At 36.8% G+C, this 27,483-nt stretch overlaps 1 protein-coding gene across 10 annotated transcripts in view; it reads left to right on the top strand.

Annotated features, from left to right (window-relative positions):
- The window catches only part of LOC150090991 (disintegrin and metalloproteinase domain-containing protein 11-like), a 1,161,948-nt gene that overhangs the window by 507,635 nt on the left and 626,830 nt on the right, over positions 1 to 27,483 (top strand). For all 10 annotated transcript variants that reach the window (XR_016546962.1, XR_016546963.1, XM_090373761.1 and 7 more), the window contains 3 exons: positions 8,782 to 8,948; positions 15,438 to 15,519; positions 16,748 to 16,841. Coding sequence is in view for 8 of the 10 variants with exons in the window: in XM_090373761.1 (XP_090229887.1) it covers positions 8,782 to 8,948; positions 15,438 to 15,519; positions 16,748 to 16,841 (343 nt within the window). In the remaining 2 variants the exon portion in view is untranslated. The remainder of the gene's footprint in view (positions 1 to 8,781; positions 8,949 to 15,437; positions 15,520 to 16,747; positions 16,842 to 27,483) is intronic.

The raw sequence follows: 27,483 nt of genomic DNA, 5'->3' as shown, positions 1-27,483 counted from the left end.
GACCAATTTGATTGGATACTATGATGTAGTCACAAAGGAACTGGATGCAAAGAATAACTTTGATAGCATACATTTGGATCTTAGAAAAGCCTATGATACTGTTACCCATGGAAGACTGCTGCACAAATTGGAGCAGTGTGGCATTAGAGGCAAATTGCTGCTATGGATAAAGGGATGGTTGAGTGGTAGAAGACAGAGAGGGGTAATCAATGGACACTGCTCTTCATGGACTAATGTTATTAGTGGAGTCCCCCAGGGGTCAGTGTTGGGTCCATTGTTGTTTTCTGTATTCATCAATGATATTGATGATGGTATATCAGGCTTAATGTCCAAGTTTGCAGACAATACGAAGGTTGGCAGGGTTGTTAATGACAGTATGCTTCTGCAACAGGATCTAGAAAAGTTGGGCAGATGGGCTGAGAGGTGGCAACTGAAGTTTAATGTTGATAAATGTGAAGTACTGCATATGGGAAGCAGTAACTCCAGAGTAAAGTATCAACTGTGTAGTATTACACTGACAGTGGTAGAAAGTGAAAAGGACCTGGGGGTAATTGTGCAGGCAGATAGGAGGTTTTCTGAGCAGCAGACAGTCTGCAAGAGTAGCTCATGGTGTCTTGTCAATGATATACAGGAATTTTTCTAGCAAGGATAAGGAGGTGATTATCCCTTTGTATAAGGCAATGGTCAGGCCACACCTTAAGTACTGTATACAGGTGTGGAGGCCTCATTTTAAGAAGGATGTAGAGCTGTTGGAATGAGAGAAGGGCAACAAGATTAGTGAATGGAACAAAGGGTTGCTCTATCGAAGAACGGCTTAAATTTAGCAAATTACTATGTCTAGAGACTAGGCAACTGTGAGGTGATCTGATTGAGGTGTAAAGTCTTGAATGGTGTGAGCATGCTCAATGCTAATGGGATTTTTCCTCTTGCTCAGAATAATCGCCTGAGAGGGCATAAATTCAAATTGAGGAAAGACAGTTGTAGGATAGATGTGTGGAAGTTAGCCTTTAGCCAGCGGGTGGTTGATTGCTGGAACAAACTTCCATCTGTTGTTGTAGAAGTTGATAACTGGCACAGATTCAAGGCAGAACTAGACAAACATTTGGAGTGAGTGGATGGGTGAAATGAGAAGGGTGTGTTGTGTGTGTTTTTTTTTTGGCTGATGCTATATAAGCTTTCTTTCTTTTATCGTGTGCCCTTGCTAATGCTAACCTTGTGTATACAGTGAAACTTCTCCTAACGGACAGCTCTCTTTAATGGACATCTCTCTACAATGGACATTTTCAAATTCCCCAACTCTCCTCTATTGGTTTTAACGTGTTTTCAGCTTCTGTCTAGCGGACATTCTCTGTAACGGATGCGGACAGGCCATCTGCACTGTTTCGTTTAGATTAGCACTTAATTTGATCTCCCCATAACGGACAGTGGGCGAGCTCACAGCCCTTTTTCTAGGAACGTTTCTTCCACGTATTGCCTCAATCGTGTGTTTATTTTCTATTTCTGATTCTGTGAATTTTATCAAGGTTTACGTCACGGTTCTAAACCCTTTTTCAAGAATTTTAAGGCACGTGTAAAACTTCGGATGAATTCAGTGTGAGCAGGGGGCGGGGGAAATTTTGTCGGTCTTTCGTCTTTTGAGTTTCAGTTTTCAGTTTTGTTCAGTGTCGTGTGAAGTGCACAATGTCTTCTCGTAAACATTTAACTTTAAAAGATAAAGTCGAACTCATTAATGCGTATAATCGGCAAAAAAATAGTGTTCGTAATCTCGCTGCAAAATTCAAAATTGGGAAGATACAGGTAAGTGACATCCTGAAGATAAAAAATGAACTGCTCAAACAATTTTGGCAACACGTAAATGATCAGGTTCAAAAATCATTCCCAAAAACTGTTCTCTCTCTATGCTCTTGCAAGAAATAAACAAAATGTTGAAAAAATTATGGTTTCAAATTATGACTTGAATTGACAAATTATGACTTCAAATTGACAATGTTACATATGAGTGGTTTTGTCGCGCACATGCTAAACAAATTCCCATTAATGGGCCTATTATTAGGGAAAAGGCTTTGGAGGTTGCGAAATCTATGGGAGTAAATGAGTTCAAAGCTTCTGTGGGATGGCTAGACAAGTTCAAAACTCGGCATAAAATTTCTTGGAAAACCGTAAGTGGTGAAGGTGGATCTGTTGATACTGGGGTTGTAACCATGTGGACTGTCAAATTGGAAGATTTATGTCGTGATTTTGAAGCTGATATTTACAACTGTGACGAACAGGGTTGTTTTTTAAAGCTCTTCCTGAAAAAACAATGAGTCTAAAAAACGAAAAGTGTCAGGGCGGAAAAATTTCTAAGGAACACTTGACTGTACTATTGTGTACAAATATGCTGGGAGACTTTGAAACCTCTTGTTATAGGAAAACCACAAAATCCTCGTTGTTTCAAGGGCATAAAGTTGAATCTTTTGAATGTTGACTGGAAGTCTAATAAAAAAGCTTGGATGAGACGAGATATCATGAGCGAGTGGATAAGTCACTTTAACCAAAATGTGATTCGTCAAAACAGAAAAATTATTCTTTTCATGGATAATGCTGCATCTCGCCTGCACATTGAATTGTATCATTCAAATCATTTTTCTGCCACCAAACACATCTGCAGAGTGTCAACCCTTGGATCAAGGGACAATAAAAAATTTTAAACTTCACTACAGAAAATGTGTTTTAAGACATCTCATTGCAAACATGAATGATGTAACATGTGCGAGTGACCTTGCAAAGAAACTCAGCATCCTAGATGCGATTCAATGGATTTCCTCTTCAGTAAATGCAATTAGAAAACAAACTGTCGTGAACTGTTTTGTAAAGTCTGGCTTCTCAAATGCAAAAATGGAAGTTGTGAACAGCAATGTGGAGCACCAAGAAGAACAAGAACTTCAACATCTATTGATAATGTACAATACTTCAGCTACAAGTGACCCTGGCTACAAAGATGTAGACTCGAACCTCACTACAGAAGATGGTACTCTAGATATCAACGACATTATCATCGATATTTTTCAAGAAGTTCCTCATGAGGATGAAGAAATGGAAGGAGGTCATTCTGTCGAAGAACATATTAACGATGAACCACCGATGAAAATAGAAGAAGCGCTCATACAAATCAATCGTTTAAAAATGTTTTTCGCTGCTGAAGAAGATACTGAAGGACTTTTGATGGTTTCTTCACTCCAAACAAATGTTGAAAACAAAATTATCAGCCGGAAGAAGGTGCAGAAGAAAATAAGTGATTACTGTATGTATTTTTCTTAAGATAAAGTCATAATATGCATAGCACAATTGTATGTATATTATTTACAAAAATATTGTGCAAAATCTGTATATAATTTAATTAAATTTTACATTAAACATTTAACGATTTTTCTTTATCTCTTGTGTAGGTAATTGTATATTATTTACAAAAATATTGTTCAAAATCTGTATATATTTTAATTTAATTTTACATTAAACGTTTAATGATTTTTCTTTCTTTCTTTCTTTTTTTTTTCTCCCCCAGACTTCTTGTTAGCAGACACTTCTCTCTAACGGACACATTCTCGTTCCCCATGGCTGTCCGTTAAAGGGAGGTTTCACTGTATATGCCTGTTTGTGCACTTTAAGCAGTTCCCTCACAGTCTGCATAATTACTAATCCCACGTGAACTCCCAGTAGGCTTTGTAATCTCCCTTGCCCTGCATATTGTCTCTTTTCATTCTATCATTAAAGAGAAGTATTTTGCATATATTATATATTTTACTAGGTCAGATGAGTGATGGGGTAATGAATCAGAGTTAATTTTTTACCCACACCTTGTTATGCAAGTACATACATTTAAGCAGTGTTTTAGAATATGAGCACATTGAAGAGAGCAACATAACATTGAAATTTAAATGTCCCAAGCATGCTCTGTCTGTAAATTAATCTTTAAAATAATTTTTATTACTGCTATTATTTTTTTTTCCATTTAGCCTTAGTTATGTTGTTTTAATGATGTTGAAGACTGTACCCAGACTTTGTATTGTGTAAAGTATTACCATTGTAAATATAAATATTATTAGACATATGGTGCAAGAAAGCCTAAAGCTTATGCTGCACCAGCCAAAAAAAAAAAAAAAAAAAATGAGTAACCCTGAAAGAAGGAGAGAGAGAGAGAGAGAGAGAGAGAGAGAGAAAGTCAAAAGTAAAAGGGAATCACCAAGAAAGAGAAGAATGATGATATCGAGCTCGGGACCCTGGGTGTGCCAAGCCCATAGTCACCAGATCTGGGCCCCTGGGGTTGGGTTTTCAAACGCTACTTCGAATTTGACTCAATTGCATTTCCTATGTGTGTGGCAGCTGGATGGGACATGGAAATGCTCTGTCTGTAGAGACAAGACAGGCAAGACAATGCATCCCACCATGTACTGGAATATTGCCAATGGAGAGGAACACGGAAATGTTCAACATTGTCACAATTGACGAGGAGCTCTTTCTTTCACAAAGAGCCTCGCGCTTCTAACAACCCTTCATTGCAAAAGCCTGAACAATGCCAGGACACAGAAATGCTCCATTTTTGAACACTACTACACAAATATATAAAATGCTTAGGTATGCTGCCCAACAACAACTGCTAATTGTTGCCAGCACCCAATCACGTGGTTCACCTCACATGACCACTGTATACTGGGCATTCTTTTTTAATTTTATACTAACGTTTTTCGACTGAAGAAAGGCAAGCTATGCGTGAAAGGTAACTGCTATTTTAACTGTTTATTTTGTAACCGGCATAATTTATGCCATAATCAGAAAGATCTACAAGTGTAAATGTACCATGGGCTATTGGATGCAGTAGAAGCAAGAGCTCAAAACCAAAACTTGAAAGCATGGAAGATGATAATTCTGCCTTTGACTTTCCAAGGCGGCCCAAAGTACATGCAACAAAACTATCGAGATGTGATGGCAATTGTATAAAAATTTGGGAGACCTGATCTATTCGTTACATTTACTTGCAATCCTGCCTGGCCTGAGATTGTGAATGCAATGGAAGGGAAGCAGTGACCTGAACACAGATCAGACATAACTGTGCGAGTGTTCAAAATAAAACTTGCAGAACTGATTGACGACATTCTCAAATGGAATCTTTTTGGTACTGTGATAGCCTTCATCTACATGACAGAGTTCATCTACATCTACATGACACCTACACTTCATCTACATGACACCAAGTTATATACGGTTGCTGTTTGCAATGATATGTGGATTTGGAGAACCTGAAGATGCATGAACTATGGGAAAGACATAAGCAGGGCATGAGTGAAGATTTCATAAGATGTTATTCTGAAGAAACTGGCCCTCTCTATGCTCTTGCAAGAAATAAACAAAATGTTGAAAAATTATGGTCTGAGCCTTTGAAAATTGCAACTACCAGCTATTGAAATGATGACAGCACCTCTGCATTGGCAATCATTTGAAGTTTTGGAAGAACAAGCCAAAGCGATTGCAAATACAGAAAAATTAAACAACAAACAAAAAATGGCATTTGAGATTATTCTTGAGGCCATATACAATAAGTCAAACACCAATCATAACTGGTTTTTTTAGATGTTCTGGCTGGAACTGGAAAAACATTTCTTTACTCAATTATGCTACACACCATACAAGGTAAGGGAGATAGTGTTACTCCTATTGCGTCTACAGGTATTGCAGCAACTCTGTTATCAGGAGGTAGAACTGCTCACTCTACATTCAAGATACCTCTGCTTATGAATGCAACTTCAACATGCAGTTTAAAGCCAAACAGAGGAAGCTAAGGCACTTTTACAATCAAAACTGATAGTGTGGGAAGAAGCATCAATAACTCACGTTCACATCCTTCAAGCAGTAGAGAGACTACTGCATGATCTGACAGGATTAGACAAGTCTTTTGGAGTGAAGGTTATACTACTAGGCGGTGACTTCAGGCAAGTCCTACTGGTGATACTACGAGGCTGAAGATCTCTGACGGTTGCCAGTTGTATAAAGAAACACAGGCTATGGACCCAATTCCATGTACCGAAACTTATATGTAATATGTGAACAATAGCAAGCGAGAAGGAATTTTCAGACTGGCTATTAGAAGTAGGTGATTGAAGAAGTGGTGCAACTATAAGTTTGCCTGCAGCCTGTTTTTCAAACACACAATACCCTGTAGAACAACTCTATGGTGACATTAACTTCAACACTGTTACAGCTCAGCAACTCAAAGGTAGAGCAATACTAAGTGTTACAAATAAGGATTCTTTGGAACTGAACAACAAAGTGTTACACAGCATTCCGGGAGAAGTGACTGTTTACAAAAGTGTGGATACTGTAGCAAGCGATGAAGGTGAGCATCTGGCATACCCTGAAGAATTTCTTTACAGTTTAATACATTAGCATTAGCATTAGTAGAGGCATTTGATGCAAGAAAGCAAGCTTATGCAGCATCAGCCAAAAAAAAAAACCCACTTCACCCCTCTGTTCGTTCAAAATACCTGTCCAGCTGAGTCTTAAACTTATTTAGGCTATCAACCTCCACTACAAAGGATGGAAGTCTGTTCCACCAACCAACCACCCGCTGGCTAAAGCCGCCAAATTTCCGCACGTCTATCCTACATCTGTCTTTCCTCAATTTGAATTTATGCCCTCTCAGGTGATTATTCTGAGCTAGAGGAAGAATCCCATCAGCATTGAGCATGCTCAAACCATTCAAGGCTTTATACACCTCTATCAGATCACCTCGCTGGTGCCTAGTCTACAGACACTGTAATTTGCAAAACTTAAGCCTTTCTTCGTAAGAGCACCCCTTTGTTCCATTCACTAATCTTGTTGCCCTTCTCTGTACTCGTTCCAGCAGCTCTACATCGTTCTTGAAATGAGGCCTCCAGACCTGTATACAGTACTCTAGGTGTGGCCTGACCATTGCCTTATACAAGGGAATAATCACCTCCTTATCCCTGCTGGAAAAATTCCTGTATATCATTGACAATACTCCATGAGCTACTCTTGCAGCCCATCTGCACTGCTCAGAGAACTTCATATCTGCCTGCACAACCACCCCCAAGTCCCTTTCATTCTCTACCACTGTCAGTGTACTACCACAGAGTTGATACGTTGCTCTGGGGTTGCTGTTTCCCATGTGTAGTACTTTACATTTGTCAATGTTAAACTTCATTTGCCACCTCTCAGCCCATCTGCTCAACCTTTCCAGATCCTGTTGCAGCAGCATAGTGTCAGTAGTGTCCTTGACAACCCTGCCAACCTTTGTATCGTCTGCAAACTTGGATATTAAGCTTGATATACCATCATCAATATCATTTATAAATACAGAAAACAATAATGGACCCAACACTGAGCCCTGAGGGACTCCACTAATAACATTAGTCCACGATGAGCAGTGTCCATTGATTACCACCCTCTGTCTTCTCCCCCTCAACCACCCCTTTATCCATAGCAGCAATTTGCCTCCAATGTCACACTGCTCCAATTTGTGTAGCAGTCTTCCATGTGCAACAGTATCAAAAGCCTTTCTAAGATTCAAGTATATAATATCAAAGCTATTCCCTGCATCCAGTTCTTTTGTGACTGCATTATAGTATCCAATCAAATTGGTCAGGCAAGACTTCCCCTTAACAAAGCCATGCTGTGTCCGAGCTATAACTGAAGTCTTGTCTAAATGATCCTGCAGTGCTTCTTTAACCAGTGCCTCCATTAAGTTTCCTGGAACAGAAGTTAAGCTCACAGGTCTATAATTACTTGTGTCAGCCTTTGATCCTCCTTTGTGAATTGGGGTCACATTTGCACATTTCCAGTCTATAGGTACCTCCCCTGAGTCCAAGGAAGCTCTCATAATTATGGCTAAGGGTTTGCTTACTTTCTTTGCTGCCTCCTTTAATATAACTGGATAGATCCCATCCACCCCGGGTGCCTTTCTTGTGTTTATCTTCAACTGTTTCTCCTCCACTTTACTCCCAGTTATTTCAAGATTCTGTAGCTTACTGCTAGAGTTGAATACACCTCTGGCATTCCCCTCGCTGAATAACTCCTCATGTGTGAATGTCGATGCAAAATATTCATTTAGTTTGTTAGCTACCTGAGCAGGATCATCAACAGTTGACCCATCAATATCAAGTGGACCAATCTGATTCATCCCCTTCCTTCTATATACTAATACCAACAGGAATGCCTCCGCATGAGCTAAAACTGAAAGTAGGTGCTGTAATCGTGCTACTATAGAATCTTATGCTATCAAGGGGACTCTGCAATGGAACAAGATTGATAATTACACATCTACAAAGAGATATCTTAAAAGCTCACGTAATAGATGGATTGAACTTAGGTGCTGTTCTCATACCGCAAATACCTCTTATTCCATCTGATACAAATATGCCTTTCAAATTCAAAATAAGACAGTTTCCTATACATTTAGCATTTTCAATGACCCTCAATAAGACACAGCAACAGACTTTTGAGAGAATATGCTTCAGAAATCTGTATTCAGTCATGGGCTACAATACGCTGGTCTCTCAAGAGTTAGATCAATGGACTCGTTAAGTGTTGTAACTGATAAGAATGAAATTTTTAATTGTGTTTATAACAAAATTTATGAATAAATAAGTAAAATTTGTTGATATTTAATTAATAACCTTTAAGATATGATGTTGATGCTGTATATTATGCCGGGTACAACTAGTTAACTATATTTTATTTAAAAGTTTAATTCTAATTATAAATAACTTCTCTTTGTCTTTCATGCAGTATTTTCGTACAGTGAATACACGTGTTTCTGTTGTTTATGTTGAAACATGGGCACATGGAGATCAGATTGAAATAAGTACAGATGTCAGGCAAACTCTGCTCAACTTTATGGAATATACATCTCGCAAATTATATAAAGTAGCCAAAGATGCTACTCATCTTTTAACGTAAGTTCCTCTTAATTTTATTTTAATTTCAGTATTTGTTTTATGTTATGAAATCAACTTAAAACTGAATTTTATGCCAGTTATTTTACAGAAAATATACAGGAACAACCTTACGTAAAGGTTGCGTTCCATGGAACACTACGTAAGTCAGAATTTCTCCCATGCTTTTGCAGCACTTGTAACTGTTCTCGCTGAATTGATCGGATCAAAAAGGAAATGTTTGATGAACATATAAATAGTATTATTTATTACATTTATTCAATTTTTTATCTCATGGGCAGGAAAAAGTTTTACCTCTTGAGTGTCATTACCAGAATCAAGGTCTTCAGCTGAAAAGTACACCACTGTGGAGGTTGAGGGCTATAGAGATTTAGAAGCAGTTGGCCACTCAACCTTACGAATGAACATATTAATGGATGACTGGACGGTGGCTTTTTCTTTTCATATAAGTTCTTCATTAGATAATTCCTTCTTTTCTTCCTCTATTAACTCTTCCTTCCACGTCTCTGGCATCAACCTCCAACTGAAGTAGCTCTGCAACCTTAACAATCTTATCTGTATGATTCATCAAATCCTTCGAAGCCTTTTACGTGCCATGGACATATTTTCTTCTATGCGCCATTTAAACAACTTTTAGTAATTTCCGCCCAGGCTTTATTAATGTTTACAATGGCATAGCAAATATTGTAAGATTTCCAAAAGTCTCTTAGCATAAAATTTTTCTCATCATCTACTGCAGACAATGCATGAGCAAATGTGCTTAAATAGTATGCTTTTAAATTCAAAATAACACCCTGATCCATGGGTTGGATGAGTGAAGTTGTGTTTGGCAGTAGAAACATGACTCTCACATTCAAATTGAAATCATCTAGATGCATAGGATGCCCAGAGCATTATCTAATGGAAGCAAAATCTTGAAAGGAATGTTGTTGTCTTTACAATATTTTTTTAACCTCGGGAATTAAGCAGCATTTAAACCAATCTTCAAAGAGAGATATTATTATCCATGCTCTATGGTTCAATCGGAAATGCATTGGTAGGGTGGCTTTATTGATGCCCTTAAATGCACAAGGATTTCCAGAATGGTACACAAGCAGTGGTTTTAATCTGAAATCTCCTGCTGCATTAGTCCCAAGAGCTTAGCCCTATCTTTTGACGGCTTGAAACATGGCATTGTATTTTCCTCTTTGGCAATGTATATTCGATCCGGCATTTTTTCCCAATACAGAGCAGTCTCGTCAATGTTAAAAATTTGCTGCATTGAATAGCCGCCTTCATCAATAATTTTTTCCACCACATCACAAAATTTCACTGCAGCTGCAGAATCAGCACTTCAATGCATACTTTAATGTTGTGGAAACCAGCGCAATGCTTGAACCTATTAAACCACCCGTTGCTTGCCACGAACTTGGGTTGGGGTTCACCATACTTATCTTTAATAACTTTATTAATACTTGTTGCCTTTGCTTGAATGATCATTAGACTCAGAGTTGCTCGCTTCTGAATCTGATTTTCCATTCACATTATTAACAGCTGTTCCATTTTCAATATAGCACCTAAACGCTGTTTTGTGATCACTGTTGATCTTAAATGCATCAATTCTTTGACATGTTCTTTTATACACGCACTGTCCTTTAAAATAGTATTCACTGTTGAAGCGGCGAGACCTAATTCCCTTGCAATAGATGACAAACTTCATCCTGCTTCGTACTTCTTAGTCATTTTCATCTTCATTTCTAAATCAATTTTGTTTCATTTCCACAAATTTTGTGATGTGTTGGAAAAAATTATTGATGAAGGCAGCTATTCAATGCAGCAAATTTTTAACATCGACGAGATTGCTCTGTATTGGAAAAAAATTCGGGATCAAACATACATTGCCAAAGAGGAAAATACAATGCCAGGTTTCAAGGCATCAAAAGATAGGGCTAAGCTCTTGCTTGGGGCTGATTCGGCAGGAGATTACAGATTAAAACCACAGCTTGTGTACCTTTCTGGAAATCCTCGTGCATTTAAGGGAATCAATAAATCCACCTACCCATGCATTTCTGATCGAACCAGAGAGCATGGATAACAGTATCTCTCTTTGAGGATTGGTTTAAATGCTGCTTCATTCCCGAGGTTGAAAAATATTGTAAAGATAATGACGTTCCTTTCAAGGTTTTGCTTCTATTAGATAATGCTCCTGGACATCCTATGCATCTAGATGATTTCAATTTGAACGTGAGAGTCATGTTTTTACTGCCAAACACAACTTCACTCATCCGAACCATGGATCAGAGTGTTATTTCGAATTTAAAGCATACTATTTAAACACATTTGCTCAGGCATTGTCTGCAGTAGATGATGAGAAAAATTTTATGTTAAGAGACTTAGAAATCTTACAATATTTACTACGCCATCTTAAACATTAATAAGGCCTGGGCAGAAATTACTAAAAGTTGTTTAAATGGCGCATGGAAGAAAATATGTCCATGGCACATAAACATCCTCCACATCTTTGAAGGATTTGAGAAAGATAAATCATATGAAGAGGTTACAAATAAGATTGTAAAGGCTGCAGAGCTATTTCAGTTGGGTGTTGATGCCAAAGATGTGGAGGAGTTAACAGAGGAAGAAGAGAAGGAATTATCTAATGAAGAACTTATTGACTTGCAGGCAGTGATAGTGAAATAAGAAAATGCTGACAAAGCTCAAGATGAACCAAATGAGGAGCCAAGATGCTTCATCACCAGAGAGATGGCAATCACAAGGTTTGAGAAGATGGATCCTGACAGCGAACGATTCTTAAAAGGTAACAGAGGGGTGAATGATATGCTTGCTTGCTACAAAGAAATCTATGATGAAAAGAAAAAAGCCACCATCCAGTCAGTCATTAATATATTCTTTCATAAGGTTTAGCGGCCGATCCCTTCTAAATCTCCACAGCCCACAACCTCTGCAGTAGTGTACTTATCAGATGAAGACGTCAATTCTGGCAATGATGCTCGAGAGGTAAAACTTACTGACATTATGTCTGTTCCTCTCTTTTTTTTGTAATTTTATAATTGCATTTTAAATTGCATGCTTTAATTTTTTCTGCCCATGAGATAAAAAAAAATTGAATAAATACAATAAATAATTCTATTTACTTGTTCATCATACATTTCTTTTTTGATTCAATCAATTCAGCGAGCACAGTTGCGAGTGCTGCAGAAGCATGGGGGAAATTCCGACTTAACGTAAAATCCAACTTATGTAGTGTTCCACAGAACTCAACACTTATGGAAGTTGGGGAGTTCCTGTATATTACCCTTGTTTCCTTGCTCCTAGCTACCAGTTTCCTTAAACTTTTGTTCAAAATTATTTCATCTCAATAAAATAGATTCCTTCCATCTCTAGGTTCAGCTCCACTAATACCCCCTCCCCAAACCTTATAGAGTTTGTCTGTCTAGTCTTGAAATAATTATAAGGACTTCAGCAATAAATAGTCAGAAACACAGAACACAAAGATATTTTCACTCACTGCATTTTTCAGCACAGTCCTATATTTATTGAACAAATCATTTATTCATGCTTGCTTATTATCTTTAGTCTCAACGTGAATAATAAAATTTGACGACCTTGGTAACATCACAAATTGTTGCTCTGACAAGTTGAACAGACAACTTGTGTAATCAAGACCCACCAATATTAGCAGGTCTCGATTACACACGTTGTCTGTCCAACATGTCGTAGTATTAAGTTTTGAGACAACAAGATTCCCATAATGTTTTTTATACAGTTTAAAATTGTTGCTCCTTGCAAATTAACCCTGGTTCTACTCCACCTATTGCTATTATAAAAAAAATTTGACCATTTTCCTGACAATGGAATGTGCCAATGAAATATAACAGCAAAGAATCAAAGCAGGGCATCTGGTTGAGGTGGATGCTGAGTTAGAATGGTGAGTCAGTTTGGTGTGATATTGGGAAAATGAAAATGAGAGTGAGAGTGTGTTACAGGTCAAATGATTGGTGATCATTATAACAAACAATTATGCAGACAATTAGACCAGTAAATCAAAATATCTTATAATAGTAGGTTTAATTTTCTAGATATTGACTGAAACTTGAGGGTTGGCCACTCTCTTAGTAGCAAAACTTTTGTGGATTTAATGGATGACTGTTTTATCTAGCAGCATGTTAGAGGAAGAACAAGAGAAAGCAATATTCTTGATTGGTTATCAGCAGTCACTATTCCTGCATCAGGAATCTTCAGATACTGTAAATTAACCATTAGATGGCAGTGATCACAATGTAATGATAGGATCTGCTTAAAGATATAACTACTTGCAAATGATGCTTTCTTTCATTATTTGCCACTAGTACTATTGTCAAAGGTAAAAGCAAGAAATTTTGCTTTCATAAAGGTGACTACAGCAGTCTCAGACAGTTTTTAAATTTGCTTCATTGTTTCTTTATCCATCAGTTATGGATAAAGGGATGGTTAAGTGGAAAAATACAAAGAGTGGTTATTAATTGACACTGCTCTTTTTGTAGTAATGTTATTAATGAAGTCCCCTGGGTTTTGTGCTGGGTTCCTAATTGCTTTTTAATATTTATTAATGATGTTGATGAAGGCATATTAGGCTTAATATTAAAGTTTTCAGTTGATACAGAGGTGGACAATAAGCTTCAAATGCCTTCAAAGTAGTAATTTTCCAACAGGAATAAGGCGGTAATTATCCTGTTGTATAAGGCAATGATTAGATCATGTCCAGAGTACTGCATACAGGTCTGGAAGCATCATTTTAGGAAGAATGTTGATTTGTTGAACCAGTTGCAGAGAAGAGCAACAAAATTCGTGAAGGATACAAAAGAGTTCTCTTACCATAAAATACCTCCATTCTGGAAACTGCAGCATTTGGAAAAGTAGGGACCTGTATGGAGATGTGCTTAAGGATTTAAATGGTTTCAGTAAGCAAAATGCTGATGGCATCCATACTCTTGCTCACTCAACACACATACTAAAACTGGATCTTTTTGAAGATGAGCAGTATGCAGTTGACTTATCTGAGATGTAGCAGATCACTAGATACTGAAATTCCTGATGATTTTCCATTTTAATTTGGTCATCACACATTCCTTCTTTGATTGAAGTTTATTTAGTTTTTAATGGTTTTAATTAAAACCATTATAAATGGTTTTTAATGGATATGACATAGCTAAGTGGTCATGAGCAAGAGTTCAATCCTTCCTTCCTTCCTTCTTTGATTGTAGTTTATTTAGTTTTTAATGGATTTAATGGCTATGACATAGCTATGTGGTCAGGAGTGAGAGTGCAGTGCCACTTGCTCTTTGAGTGGACCAGGGTTCAAGCCCATAACTACTAAATACAATAAATGTTTGCACTGACATTGGGTGAAGAAAATGCCAGAATAAAACCAAGAGCATCAAGCCTGGCCAGTCGGCTTATAAAAATTCGGCTGGACATATCAAAGGAGAAACAACAAGCATTCCATCCACGTCGCTGACCCCTAACCAGGACAAACAGTGCACATAATTTTTTTTTTCATTATAAATGGTTTTTCACTGGGTTTTAATGCAAAATCAATGTCCTTTATTCCCAATTGCTTATTATCTTTAGTCTCAGCATGAATAATAACATTTGATCACCTTGTAGAATAATGATAATGATAATAAAAAAACACTCTTGGAAATCAAATCCAGAGTTTGCCATTGTCTTTTCAGACATATTTTTAATTTGAAATGAAGAGAGTATCAATGCGGGATTACTCCTTTTTTTTTTTTTTTATGCTAATGAAATTACTTAGTATGCTTGCTAATAGTGATGGGCATAATCAAATGAATCAGAATTCTATTATTTCAATAATCGAAATAATTGACTATATGCAAATTAGTCAATTATGAAATTGACATTTGAAAACTGAAGAAGAAAAAAAGGAATTTCGATAGTTCCAGTTGGTCTTTCTGTGGGTGTGGGGGTGTGGGTGTGTGTTTAACTACATCTATATCAAAACTCTCATAGAAAAATACATCAATGAGTAATCACCTAATCACAGTCTCTCTCTCTCGGTCATTAGGTGATTACATTTCTCATAACCTAATCTGCATATAATCAGTTATGAAAATTCCATGATTATTTCAATTATAATTCTTGATTATTCCTATCACTACTTTCTGATACTACCTTGTGTCTTTGGTCTTGTGGCAGCTAAGTGCATTCAGAGACCACACAAATTTATAAATTAAAATAAAAATGTTAACAGAATATTCCATGAATCTGGTGAGATTTACTTGTCTCCTTTGTGAACTGAATGCCAAGGTTCATAATCTAATATATTGGTTATTGTTGAACTGTTTTCAGAAGAGATAAGACAGTCTCAATGACTGTTTGTTAATTTTTTCTGAAGGTTTTCTAAAATCCTTCAAAATCTAGGAATGCAAATATAATGTAATTAATACTTTCCATTTTCGTTTATATAGATGTATTTTTTTTTCTTTTCAGGGGAAAACATTTTCGGGGTAGCGAAGTAGGAATGGCTGTTCCTGACAGTATATGCACTGCCAAAGCAGTAGGGGTGAGTGAAGTAAGTATTGGGCACTATATGTTCTGTAATTTAAGTATAAGATAACAAAATGACAAAACTTATAATAAAAATTAGATTTAATAGGACCTTTTGAGTTGCAAATAAAAAGTAATTTTAACAGTGGTGATCAAACTTTTCTTATATGTTACCACTGTTCAGAAACGAAAAGTTACTGGCATGCTGCAGCATAACCACATGTATGTTCATAGGCGGCATTAATGAATTGTTATTTGTTTGTGGGGAGTGGGTTCTTTTGGTAAATTGAGGTTTTTTAAACCTTTTTTTTTTTTTTTTTTGCATAATATTTCTGCTAAAAGCACGTTGTAGTTTAAAGTTAATTTTTTCAGTGGTAGTTATTTTAAAGATTTTTAAGCAGTATATTAGGGCTGTTGGCTGGATATTACTGTACTTCTTACCAGTAGTGTAGCTGAGCTTGGATATCCAGGGCTGTGCGAGAGTGAATGTTGTCATATAGCAACGTTGCCATGTGTAAAGTTTCCTGGCCATTTTGCCTTCATGTCTGATTGTAATTACTGTATTGTTATAATATATTGACTGAATTGTCTGCAGCACTATGGGACAGCCAAATAAGTGATATATAATCTATACAAAAATTTCATGGAACTTCATCAAGTAATGTAACCATACCTTAAAATTATGGTTCCCACACTGGGATGGTGTTCCAAAAAGCATTCTTAATCTTCTAGAATCTGTAGAGAAGAAAGCAGTCAAGTTAAATTAATGATCCCTCACCTCACTTTCTATTATACAGACATTGATTTGTGCTATTTCCCTTTCTACAGATATTTCCACTGGCACTTCCCTCTCCCAATCAGTCCAAACATATATCTATCTACTAGTCAAAGTGCATAGACAGTTCACCAGTTTTTAATGTTAAACGAGAGTTACATAAATTATTTTTGGTTAGCATAGCTAAGAAAGTAGTTAATTCTTTAATTAGTTATCTGTTCTTGTTTAAAATCCTTTGTCTAATTACTGTTTAATTAATATCTTATACTTGTTATTATTAATAAACTAGATCAATTATGCTGAATAATTATTAATAAAATAGGTAATCTTTTGAACTAAATTGAAATTCTTGTTTTTTTTATGACAAAATCATTTACATCATATCCAAACCATTTATCTTATCCAGATTTGAAAAATTTGATTAATTTGTACTTCCTTAGTTTTTTATTCAATTGATTTATATTTTTCTTTTTTTGAGGATACAAATATTTATGAACCTCACCTTGTGGCTAGTACTACAGCTCATATGTTAGGACATAATATTGGAATGAGCCATGACCAACATGACGGGGGTAAGTTTTAAAGAGCTTCTGAGTTTTTATAAAAGCATTAGATGTATTTTTCCACAAATTATTTATGACGCATATCTGATTTTATGTAGATAATTAGCCTGTTACATTTTACTTCTACAAACAAATTTGTAGGAATTGAAATACAGTGCAACCTTGACATAAAACATGTGTCAGGCAACAACTTTAATACCTGTATTATAAGTGAATCACATTATAGCCAAAAAATAGTACCATTTTTTTCCCAATCTTTTTAGCATAAATATGCTTTACTTAGTAAATAACATTTTTATTTACTAAATAAAGTTTTTATTCACTAATATTCTATGAGTGTACAGACCAAAAAAAAATTAAAGTTATACCATTCCCTTTACATTCTGCTAATAGACACTGCTTTTATGGACTTACATTTTATGCATCCCTTCTGAAATAGTTGTAATTTTGTTTTCTAGAACTGATGACAGTGTTTTTTCAGTACATAATTCAATAAATGATGCAATAAATGAAGATCTGTATTGTTCTGTAATGAAGATGTTCACTATTACTCTGACATTCTAACTACACCGTCACCTCATTAATGTTTTCAAGCACTTTTAATTTCTAGTGCATTTCTTTATACAAGTTGTCTACATTATCTTCTGAGTCACTCCCTTTGTCACTGGCTTTCTGTTTGTCAATTGTCTTCCCACTATTCACAGAAGCTGCAATTTCTTCTTCTCTCAGGTAAAGTCCAACTCGAGCCTTCCATGTCCACCTCAATCAAAGCAGCCAGATCATTTGCTCCAAGGTTGCCATAAAGCATGTTACAAGGAGCCTTTGCTGCTTGTTCTGAAAATGCTGCTAATTCAAAGTTATTATTAGTGAACTCATCTTTTCCAATACATTTTTCCAACATTTTTCAATTGCTGTTGAGCTTAGTTTCTCCCATGATAATTCAATATTGTATGCAATGTCTTTCAGTGTTAATGCTATCAGAAATTCTAGAACTTAAATTTCTGAGTTCACAATACCAGCAAGTAGCTCAACATAATAGTAGGCTTTGAAGGCTTGAATGCCCTGATCCATGGCTGAATTAGTGCAGTTGTGTTCCTTGGCAGAAACGTGACTCTGATCTTGCCATCTTTCAATTTCAGGACATCAGCCGAAGCATGAGCTGGGCAGTGATCCAACAGTAATAGAGCATTTTCTTCAAGTTTTTTTTTGGAAAGCAAGTGGAATCTCAACAATGGTGCAAACTCACTTTCAAACCATGAAGCAAAAATAACCCTCATCATCCAAGCTTTGCAGCTATTTTTATGAATCACAGATAGAGATTTCATGTTGACATGCTTAAAACACTGGGGACTTCAACTTTTACTGATGCACAACAATGGCCTTAGCTTGTGATTTCCAGTCTTGTTTGCACACAGTAATTCTCTCCTTTTTAGTTTTCATGCCCACTTTGTAGAGTGCCATTTTTAATATCCAGTGACTTGTTGAGGAGAAGTTTATAGTACAGTGCTGTTTTGTCATAGTTGTCATCTCTGAATTCACCATCTTGAATCACATTACACAGAAAGTTAGGAAACACTTCTGCTGTTGAAATGTCACCAAATATGAATTTTCCTTCAAGACTAACCTGGGATATCTCATGACATGCTTTTCTTCTCCAAAGCCAACCATCAAATGCTCTAAATGTGTCATCATCTCCACCAAGTAGCTTATGAAATTTAAGTGCCTGTGCTTTCAAAATTACCCCATTTTTGGTACTCCATCATTTAAGTGCCTGTGCTTTCAAAATGACTCTGCTTCTGCAGAAACCACTTGTATAAGCATTGCTGCTCCACATTACTGTTTTCACGAGGCCTTTATTATTATTATTTATTGTAAACAAATTCTTTTGATGAAAATAAATAAATTGTATTATTATTATTAGCTATATGGTGCAAGGAAGCCTGGGGCTTATGCTGCACCAGCCAAAAAAAAAAAAAATCCTGAATTACCCTGAGAGAGAGAGAGAGAGTCAAAAGTAGAAGGGAATCACCAAGAAAGAGAAGAATGATGTTATCTATTGAATCTATCAATGAATGCAAATTTTTATCCTCTTTCATCCAATCCAATGCACAGATCATTCCTTCTTGAATTCCACACTTGCAAAATATGCTGCATTTATGTCGCCACTTTTAACCCTTTCAATATTCTTTAACTTTTCTTCAACTGTATAAATTTTTTCTTTTGGTGGCAATTACTTTGGTACTACTGATTTACTAATTTTGCCGTGCATTTATTTCTGATGCCGTAGAATTTTCCGTGATGTTGAAAAAATTAAATCAAAACCAAACTCTTCAGTCTATTGTAGTGCCTAAGTAAAGTCATATAATTTATCCATAAATCACTTCTTAGTACATGTATATTTTTGTCTAGTTTAGCCCTTAGCAGATTTTGATTTTGTTACTATAAGTATAACTTCTAGTCAAAGAAAGGCTGTTATGTGCTGTTGGTTACAAAAATTTACTTTGTAACTAATGTAACACACTAATGAATGATAGCCGTATTCTCTTCCAGAGATAGCTGGAGGGGAATATAGCTGCCATTAGTAATTAGTGTGCCACTAATATACTCTTTTATTGCTTTTATATATATTGAATATATCGATGAAAATATACAGCCAATATTTAGCTAATTTCCCCCTCTTGGAAATACGGTACAGTAGATACAAGTATATACACTATACACATTTTCTGGTTTCCAATATGAAATTTCTTAATTAATATATTATTAATTAATACTAGTTCTTTGAATACACTACTTTTTTTTCTTAATTCATTTGGAGGACATGGTCATACCCATGGTAGGAAGAGGCATGTTATATCAAAGTTGCACTGTAATTGGATAATAAATGCTTTTTTGCATCATTTCAATAAAGAAGCAGAGTACTCTTTCATTTGCAGGTATTGAAATAGTTCAAGAAAATAATGCTACTGGTCATTAGGTTTTACTGTTTTTACTGCCTGGGGACAGTATTGTTTCTCTTGTGTCTGTGACAGAGTTTGGGTCTATGCTTATTAGAAATTACCATGTTTATCCACCAATCAATCTAAAGTTACTAATATTGTATTTAATCAAATAACATTACTGAGAAGGTGAATCCATTATTTATTAAAAACTCAATGGCACTGTTGTAATCAGTTACAGAGCTAGTTGGTTCTATCAAAAGATGGTAATTTGTCTCATTTCTGTTATTTTTATAATGTAACTCCTGTTATTGGACTGTGTTGGATGAGTTCAGCATTTCAGTAAAGAAGCAAGGTACTATTTGAATACATGTATTGAAGTAGTTTGAAAAACCAGTGCTACTCCACATTATTTATTTATTTATTTATTTTTTTTTTTTGTCTCTAGTAACAGAAGCGAGGCTACTTATTGCATGATGATGAAAGAAATAGTTCTAAAAATCTGTCACAATAATGCATTTCAATTTTTAATGAATGACAGATTCGCCTTCATGGTGATACTATTCAATTAAAAATTATATTAGTAACTTTAGGGTTATCAATATCAAAAAAAAAAAGAAAAAGGGAATATGTTTATAAGCTTGTGGATAAACATAGTCATGCACAAAGTGCATAAGTCCAAGTTCTCTCGTCATCACTGGAGGGTCAGTACTTTCCCCATTTATAATGAATGCATATATTATGAAGACTTGTATATATTATGAGATACACAGGCAGTCTTTATACTTACAACACAATTGGATCCGGAAAATCAAGTCTTAAGTCGAAGCATTAAACGTGAACCCTTTCACTCCTAAAGAAGAGATTTGCTTCAAAAAAAAAGTTTTAGCAAACCTTTAAGCTTCATAATTGTTAAATTTTCCTTCCACCAGTTTACCATAAGTCAAAGCACATTTTCCAAAAGTGTGGTGCTTTGGCAATTTATTTTTTAAAAGGGCCCTGCAATACTGTATCTGGGTCCATGTCATTTCGGTGCAATGCAATTCATTGCAGTACTGACAGTTTCATCTATGTGACAGTTTGATACATGATATTTTGATGTATGTGAATTTGGTGAATGATAATTGATGGCTCTGACAGTTTTGCAAGTAGGAAGATTCAGTGAATTCTGTTTGAGATTTTGGCATATGACAAAGCAAGACTAAAAATGCAACCATTTAACAAGCCATGCTGTAAATTGTTAATTTAGAGACCATGATTCATTGATTTTTGGTCTCTATGTGATACACCAAATTGTTGCACATAACTGGCATTTCCTGGCATTTCCTTGGCATCGAGAATGTGGATCTAAAATGAATAGTGTGGAAATTAATTTAATGTGGATCTTAAAGGAATAATGTGGAAATGGATCTAATATGTTCTTTGTTATACAAGTTGACATTAATGATATTAAGAGTATGAGACCTGCTGGCTTAACTAACAAGTAGAGGACATTGTTGAGGAAAATTCAGGAGTTGGAATTAAATTTGAAAGTGTCTGCAATTTTATGCAGACATGATAGGAGGGAGTATATGATAAGAGCCTTGTCAATCAAAGCTTATGGGATAGAATTATGTCTGTGCTTATTGACAGGAGAGACTGCTTCTATAGGGATGGGATACACTTAAACAGTACAAACAGTAGAAACAGTACAAGAATATTTGCTAATGATATCCAGGCAATGTTAGGTGGGTCGGAAAACTGCTAGCTTGGGGTGATACATGGATTAATTTATTAACAATAATCACAGGCAATGGTGAAAATAATTCTTATACCTTTTATATTGGAACATGTAGAAGCCTGGAAAGCAAGGTACTGGGGATTTCAAGGACTGCTCTGAGTCATCAGTAGATTTATATTCCTAGTTACGATACTTCGTTTAAAGTTTAACTTAGATAGAGATTTTGTAGGTTATTACTTAGTATCAGTAAGGCCGATATAATCCACGTGTTACAAGTTTTGCAGCTCCGCTGAATGGAACGTTTTTTAGCCATATTTAGCCACTTTTTTGACCAATTGTTATATTAAATTATTTTCTATAAGTAGTTTATAGACCTAGTCAAGATCCTTGGTTTATTCTGAATTGAGACACAAGATTTTGGAAGTTAATTTAATACTTAAGTGTCCATAGATTTACCGTTCGTAACTTGCCACCATTGTTATATGATACAACGTTATATCCTGAAGTAGATAGTGTTAGCTTAGTATAGTATAGTATATTATATAATATTGTCAATTAATCAGTAAAATCTATTAATATTCTTAAACTTCATTGTCAATTAAATTGTACTTTTTAACTAAATACATATAGCGACTTATTATTATTATTATTATTATTATTAAAATCAGTTTATTTCCCAAGAAACCTTGGGTCACCCTGGGACGGCTCTGTGCCAGAAGGATGTGAATATTTACAGACTAAGGTGCGAGGAACACAGTGTACAATAAACAAGAGTACATGCGTGCTCGACCCGAGACTTTTACAGGATTAAATATACAATGTACAAAATATACAGTAATATACAAAATATAATATTTGCATGAAGACAAAAAGTCTTTGTCATATACAAATAGGCAAGTTAAAAAAAAAAAAAAAAAAAACACAAACAGTCTGTCATGTCCAGGAGCAGGTGAGTATTATAAGTTCATTATCTGATAGCAGTTCTTGAGGATTTCCTTCCTGTAGGGCTTGTTTTCACAGAATCTATCAGGGTGGATCCTAAATTTATTGAAGATCTGAAGACAATTGGCTGGAAACATGTTCCTCAGGGAATCAATGCTTGACAGCATAAGACGTAGAGGGAGACAGGAGTTGGGGTGCTCCCCTCTTGCCCTCCTAGGGCCAGAGATTAATGTGGATACCGATGGAGCATCGATTTGCCTCGTTTTAAGCCGTGCAAGCATGAGGACATTTTTTGTCATGATGATATGTCTCCAGGGAGTTGTGCCCAGATTTGCTAGTAGGATAGATCTGGAGATAGTTAGGGGGGTGGCCTACCACCCTGTTCATCCATCTAAGCAACCAGTACTCTAAACTGAGATACTTCTGAAGGTATGAGGCAGGGGCAGATGATCAAATTTCTGAAGCATAGAGAGGAATTGGAGTAATACACCTCAGGATGTGCCGAACAAGCAGCGCTGGCTGATGCACACCAACGAGCTCTTGATGCACTGCTCAAAGAGCAGCATACGTCTTCTGCCTCATCCTGGCAAAGTGAGGCTGAAATGTGAGCCCAACATCCCAGGTGAGGCCAAGATCAGTATGAGAGGTCACCTTATGCACCGGTTCCCCACTAACAAAGATTTGGATATCATTTTTGACTTTCTTCTTGGTTATCATCAGTTGTGCTGATTTGGAAGGGCTCAGATGCAGCCTAATTGTGGCAAGATAACTTTCCAAGCTCAATATCTGCCTAGAAGCTTGTTGGTTGATATCATGAATCTGATGATTATGATCTGAGCTCACATAGAAATTCAGATCTTGCCTCTTGAGATGTCAATATTTACTTGAAAGTCATTGTGGGTCACAGACAGATATCTAGGGAGTAAAATAGACTTCAAAATTTGAAGTAAGGTATCCGCCAGGCCGAATTAGTGTTTCAGAATGGTAAAAAGAGCTGGGAGGTGTATTCTGTCATAAGCCGATTTTATATTGAGGAATATGATATCAATCTGTGATTTGTTGTTAAGAGTGTGCTGAATTCTGAAGAGGGTATCAAGAAGATTGGTAGTTGTCAATCTCCTTTGTAGAATGGTATGCAGGTACTCAGGCCTGTGTGCAAAGCAATGCTGGGCAATTGTTGGCTGAATTACTTTTTCAAAAATTTTGAGTAAAGAACAACTGATGGATATTGGTCGCAGGTCTTTAGGAGATTTGGGTTTCTTGATCTTTGGAATGGGCTTAACATGGTAGGTTTTCCAAATTGAAGGAACTATTCCAGATTGCAGGATTTGTTTGAAAAGGTGAAGGAGAAGGTCAACTATATATAGGCTGCAAATTTTGATAATAAAGAGTGGGAAACCATCCGGACCTACAGTGGCTTTGTTGGGTAGTTTATTGATGACATCAATTAGAGTGTCTCTAGTTATTTCTATTTCAGACAAGTGTATCCTAGGTAACCAGTCCTCCTGCGAGAGAGAGGAATCAGAGTCAGGAAAATCTACCTGCAGTAAGCTAAGCTGAGCTGTGCCGATTTCTCGACAAACTTTTTGTCAATGGGTAGATGATGATGATGCGAAAGGATCCTTCTACCACTCTTCAACCTATTGAGAACAGCTTGGTTAAGGACCTGCCTTTTCTTTTTAAAGAAGCAAGTTCTTTCTTTCTTAAAGATGGAACAGTCTGAGGGAAGTTGAGTTTTCTGCCATTTCCAGTCGGCTTTCTGCTTCTTGATGAAAGCCATCTTAGTTTCCTTATTGAAACCCCAATTTGACCTGTTACCAATCCTGGTGATTCTGGCTGCACCACATAGTGCAGTTAACTTCAGTTGTTCCAACAAGTGCATAATGACATCCTCCAACGGCTCAGAATAGAGATGCCCCCAGTCAAACCCAATCAAGCATTGGAGAATGATCTCTGGCTTCAGATATTTGGTAGAGAAGGCTATCCTAGGCAATTCAGCGGATTACTCATCAGGGAACCCAAGGGAATTGCTCTGTAAGGATAGTTTACATGCAATTGGCAAGTGATCAGATTGGAATCGAAAGTTGCTAGGTAGGAGTTTGATATCTTGTAAGTTGTGGAAGATTAGGTCCAGCGCTTGACACGCTCTAGTTGGTTGCATCACTAACCGTGTAAGGTTAAAGGCCCTCCAGGGCATTCCCATGCCTGGGCAGTGGCAAGTTAAAATCACCTGCTACAACAGTTGGAATTTTAGGCACTAAGTTGGTTGTTAACCATGTGAGCAGCTCAACTCTAGAGACTTCATTGTGGTCTGGAGGAAGGTAAACCAGGCAGCATTGGATTTGAAGAAGAGGACTCCTCAGCATCAGGGAGACTGCCTCAAAGTTGTTTGACTGATTTAGATTTCACAAACATAACATAATTAATACATAACTTGATATGGAACTTATATAAATGGAACTCGTAGATAATACTCGATACTGTAAAATATATATAGATATATAGTGTTATAACTATGTTGGGATACAAGTTTAGGGTTATAATTTTGTACTGAAATTGAAATTTTATTGAAATTAAATCGAAATCATGACTCAGACCAGAGCAGCAAAGCAAAAGGCTCAAGCTAATGGGAGTGCTGTAGCTCAGGGGAGAACTGAGGGGGGCAGTTGCACTCTGAATCACAGCCTTTTAAAATGCACCGCTTGCTTGATGTTTGTGGAGCAATCGGGTACAGGACATGATATTGCCATGGGGGATGTCTTTGTGATTGCACGCGATGTAAGGAGTGCAAGGAAATCAGGTGACAACTCAGCATTGTTATGGACCTATACAAGAGAGTGAAGGACAGGTGAATGCCCTCAAAGGATCTAAATTGAGGGGGCCCATCAAGCTCTCAGCTGCCCACATCAAAGCCAGAGCTTGCACTTGACCATCATGCAACACAGCGGCAAACACCAAGGCAGAATTCGCTGGTCCCACAAGAACTAGTAGTTGTTGGTGACTCTATTGTCAGGGAAACGGGGAACATGGTATGTAAAAAGGATAGGTAGAACAGGACCAGGGTATGTCTGCCAGGAGCAAAGGTTGATGACGTTGTAGAGTGGATATCATCTTTTAAGGGCACAAAAGGTGATATTGTTGTACACGTGGGCACTAATGATATTAAGAGTAAGAGACCGGCGGAATTACGTAACAAGTACAGGTCACTGTTGAAAAAAAGCCGTGAATTAGGGTTGAATTTGAAAGTGTCTGCAATTCTGCCCAGACACGATAGGAAGGAGTATATGATGAGAGCCTTGTCGATCAATTCGGCCCTGGAAAGATTGTGCAAGGCTCAAGGGGTAGAATTTTTTTCAGCCTGGTCTGTACTTGTTAACAGGAGAGACTGCTTCTACAGGATTGGGATACACTTAAATACAAAGGGTGCAAGAATATTTGCTGATGCTATCGAGGCAGTGTTAGGTGGGTCGGAAAACTGCTAGCTTGGGGGGATACAAGGACTGAAAGATTAACAGTAGCCACTGGCAGAGGTGAAAGTGATTCTTGCACTGCTTCTATTGGAATGAGCAGAAGCCTGAAAAACAAGTTGCAGGATATTTCAGAGACTGCTGGGAGTCATTGCGGTACAAGCAAACACTTGGGTTGTGTTAGGGTAGCTAAGAATAGGAACAGATACATGTATACTTGCGTGTACACCAATGCATCAGGAGTTTGGTAAATAAATTTGATGAAGTTGAGGTATTGCTCAAAACATCAAAGGCAGATATTGTTGGGATATCAGAGATGTTGTGTCACACAAAAGAAAGGAATGCAGAACTGGAATATGGGGAGTACAATGTGTACAAAAAGGATAGACAGGATAGGAAGGGAGGAGTCGTTATGCAATTAGTTAGGAAGCACATAAAATTCAAGGAAGTGAAGCCAGTCGACATTGCTGGACAGTGCAGTGTCGAGTCAGTTTGGTGTGAAATAAGCATTGGGAGATCAAAATTGACAGTAGGAGTGTGCTATAGGCCTAATGACTCTGATGAGTATAATAAGAAACTGTACAGGGAAATAGAGTGGGCCAGTAAATCAGAGAGTCTTATAATGGAGGATTTTAATTTCCCATATATTGACTGGAATTTGTGGGTTGGTCACTCATACACTAGCAAGGCTTTTGTGGATTTATTGGATGATTGTTTTCTACATCAGCGTGTTCGGGAGGCAACTAGAGGGAGTAATACTCTTGAACTGATTATCAGTAGCGATTCTTCATGCATCAAGAATCTGCAAATAAAGGAACCACTAGGTGGCAGTGATCACAGTGTGCTGAAGTTGGATTTACTCAAAGAGGTAACTACCATCAAGAGTAAATGGAAGGGTTTTTGTTTTGTAAAGGTGACTACGGTGGTCTGAGACAGAATTTAAATTCTATACAGTGGGACCAACTGATGATGTTACAAACAGCAAATTCAAAATGAGAAGCATTCAATGAATTAATCTTGGTTAGGCCTCTGCCATAATGAGACATATGACAGAGAAGAAAAATGCAGGAGATACATATAAATTAATGGGTGACATGGAAGCCTATGATAGATAAATGCTGGTCTGTATCAAGTCACAAAGGAGATTAGGCAGGCATAGGCAGATTATGAGAAATCCTTGGCAAAGGATGAAAAGAAAAATAGAAAAGAGTTCTTTACCTATGTAAACTCTAGAAGAAAAGGGATGAATCAGATTGGTCTACTGGATATTGATGGTTCAACTGTTGATGATCCTGCTCAAGTGGCTAACAAACTAATTGAGTATTTTGCATCTACATTCACACATGAGGAGTTATTCAGGAAGGGGAATAACTGCCAGTGGTGAAGTAAACTCTGGCAGTAAGCTAGATGATTTTGTAATAACTGAGAGGAAAGTGGAGGAGAAATTGTTGAGGACGAACATAAAAAAGGCACCAGGGGTGGATGGGATCTATCCAGATATATTAAAGGAGGCAGCAAAGGAAGTAAGCAAACCCTTAGCCATAATTATGAGAGCTTTTTTGGACTCAGGGGAGGTACCCATA

This window comes from Mastigoproctus giganteus, chromosome 1 (assembly GCF_048544385.1).
Source record: "Mastigoproctus giganteus isolate SK-2022 chromosome 1, ASM4854438v1, whole genome shotgun sequence".
Taxonomy (NCBI): domain Eukaryota; kingdom Metazoa; phylum Arthropoda; class Arachnida; order Uropygi; family Thelyphonidae; genus Mastigoproctus; species Mastigoproctus giganteus.
This window is presented reverse-complemented; position numbering and strand designations above follow the sequence as displayed.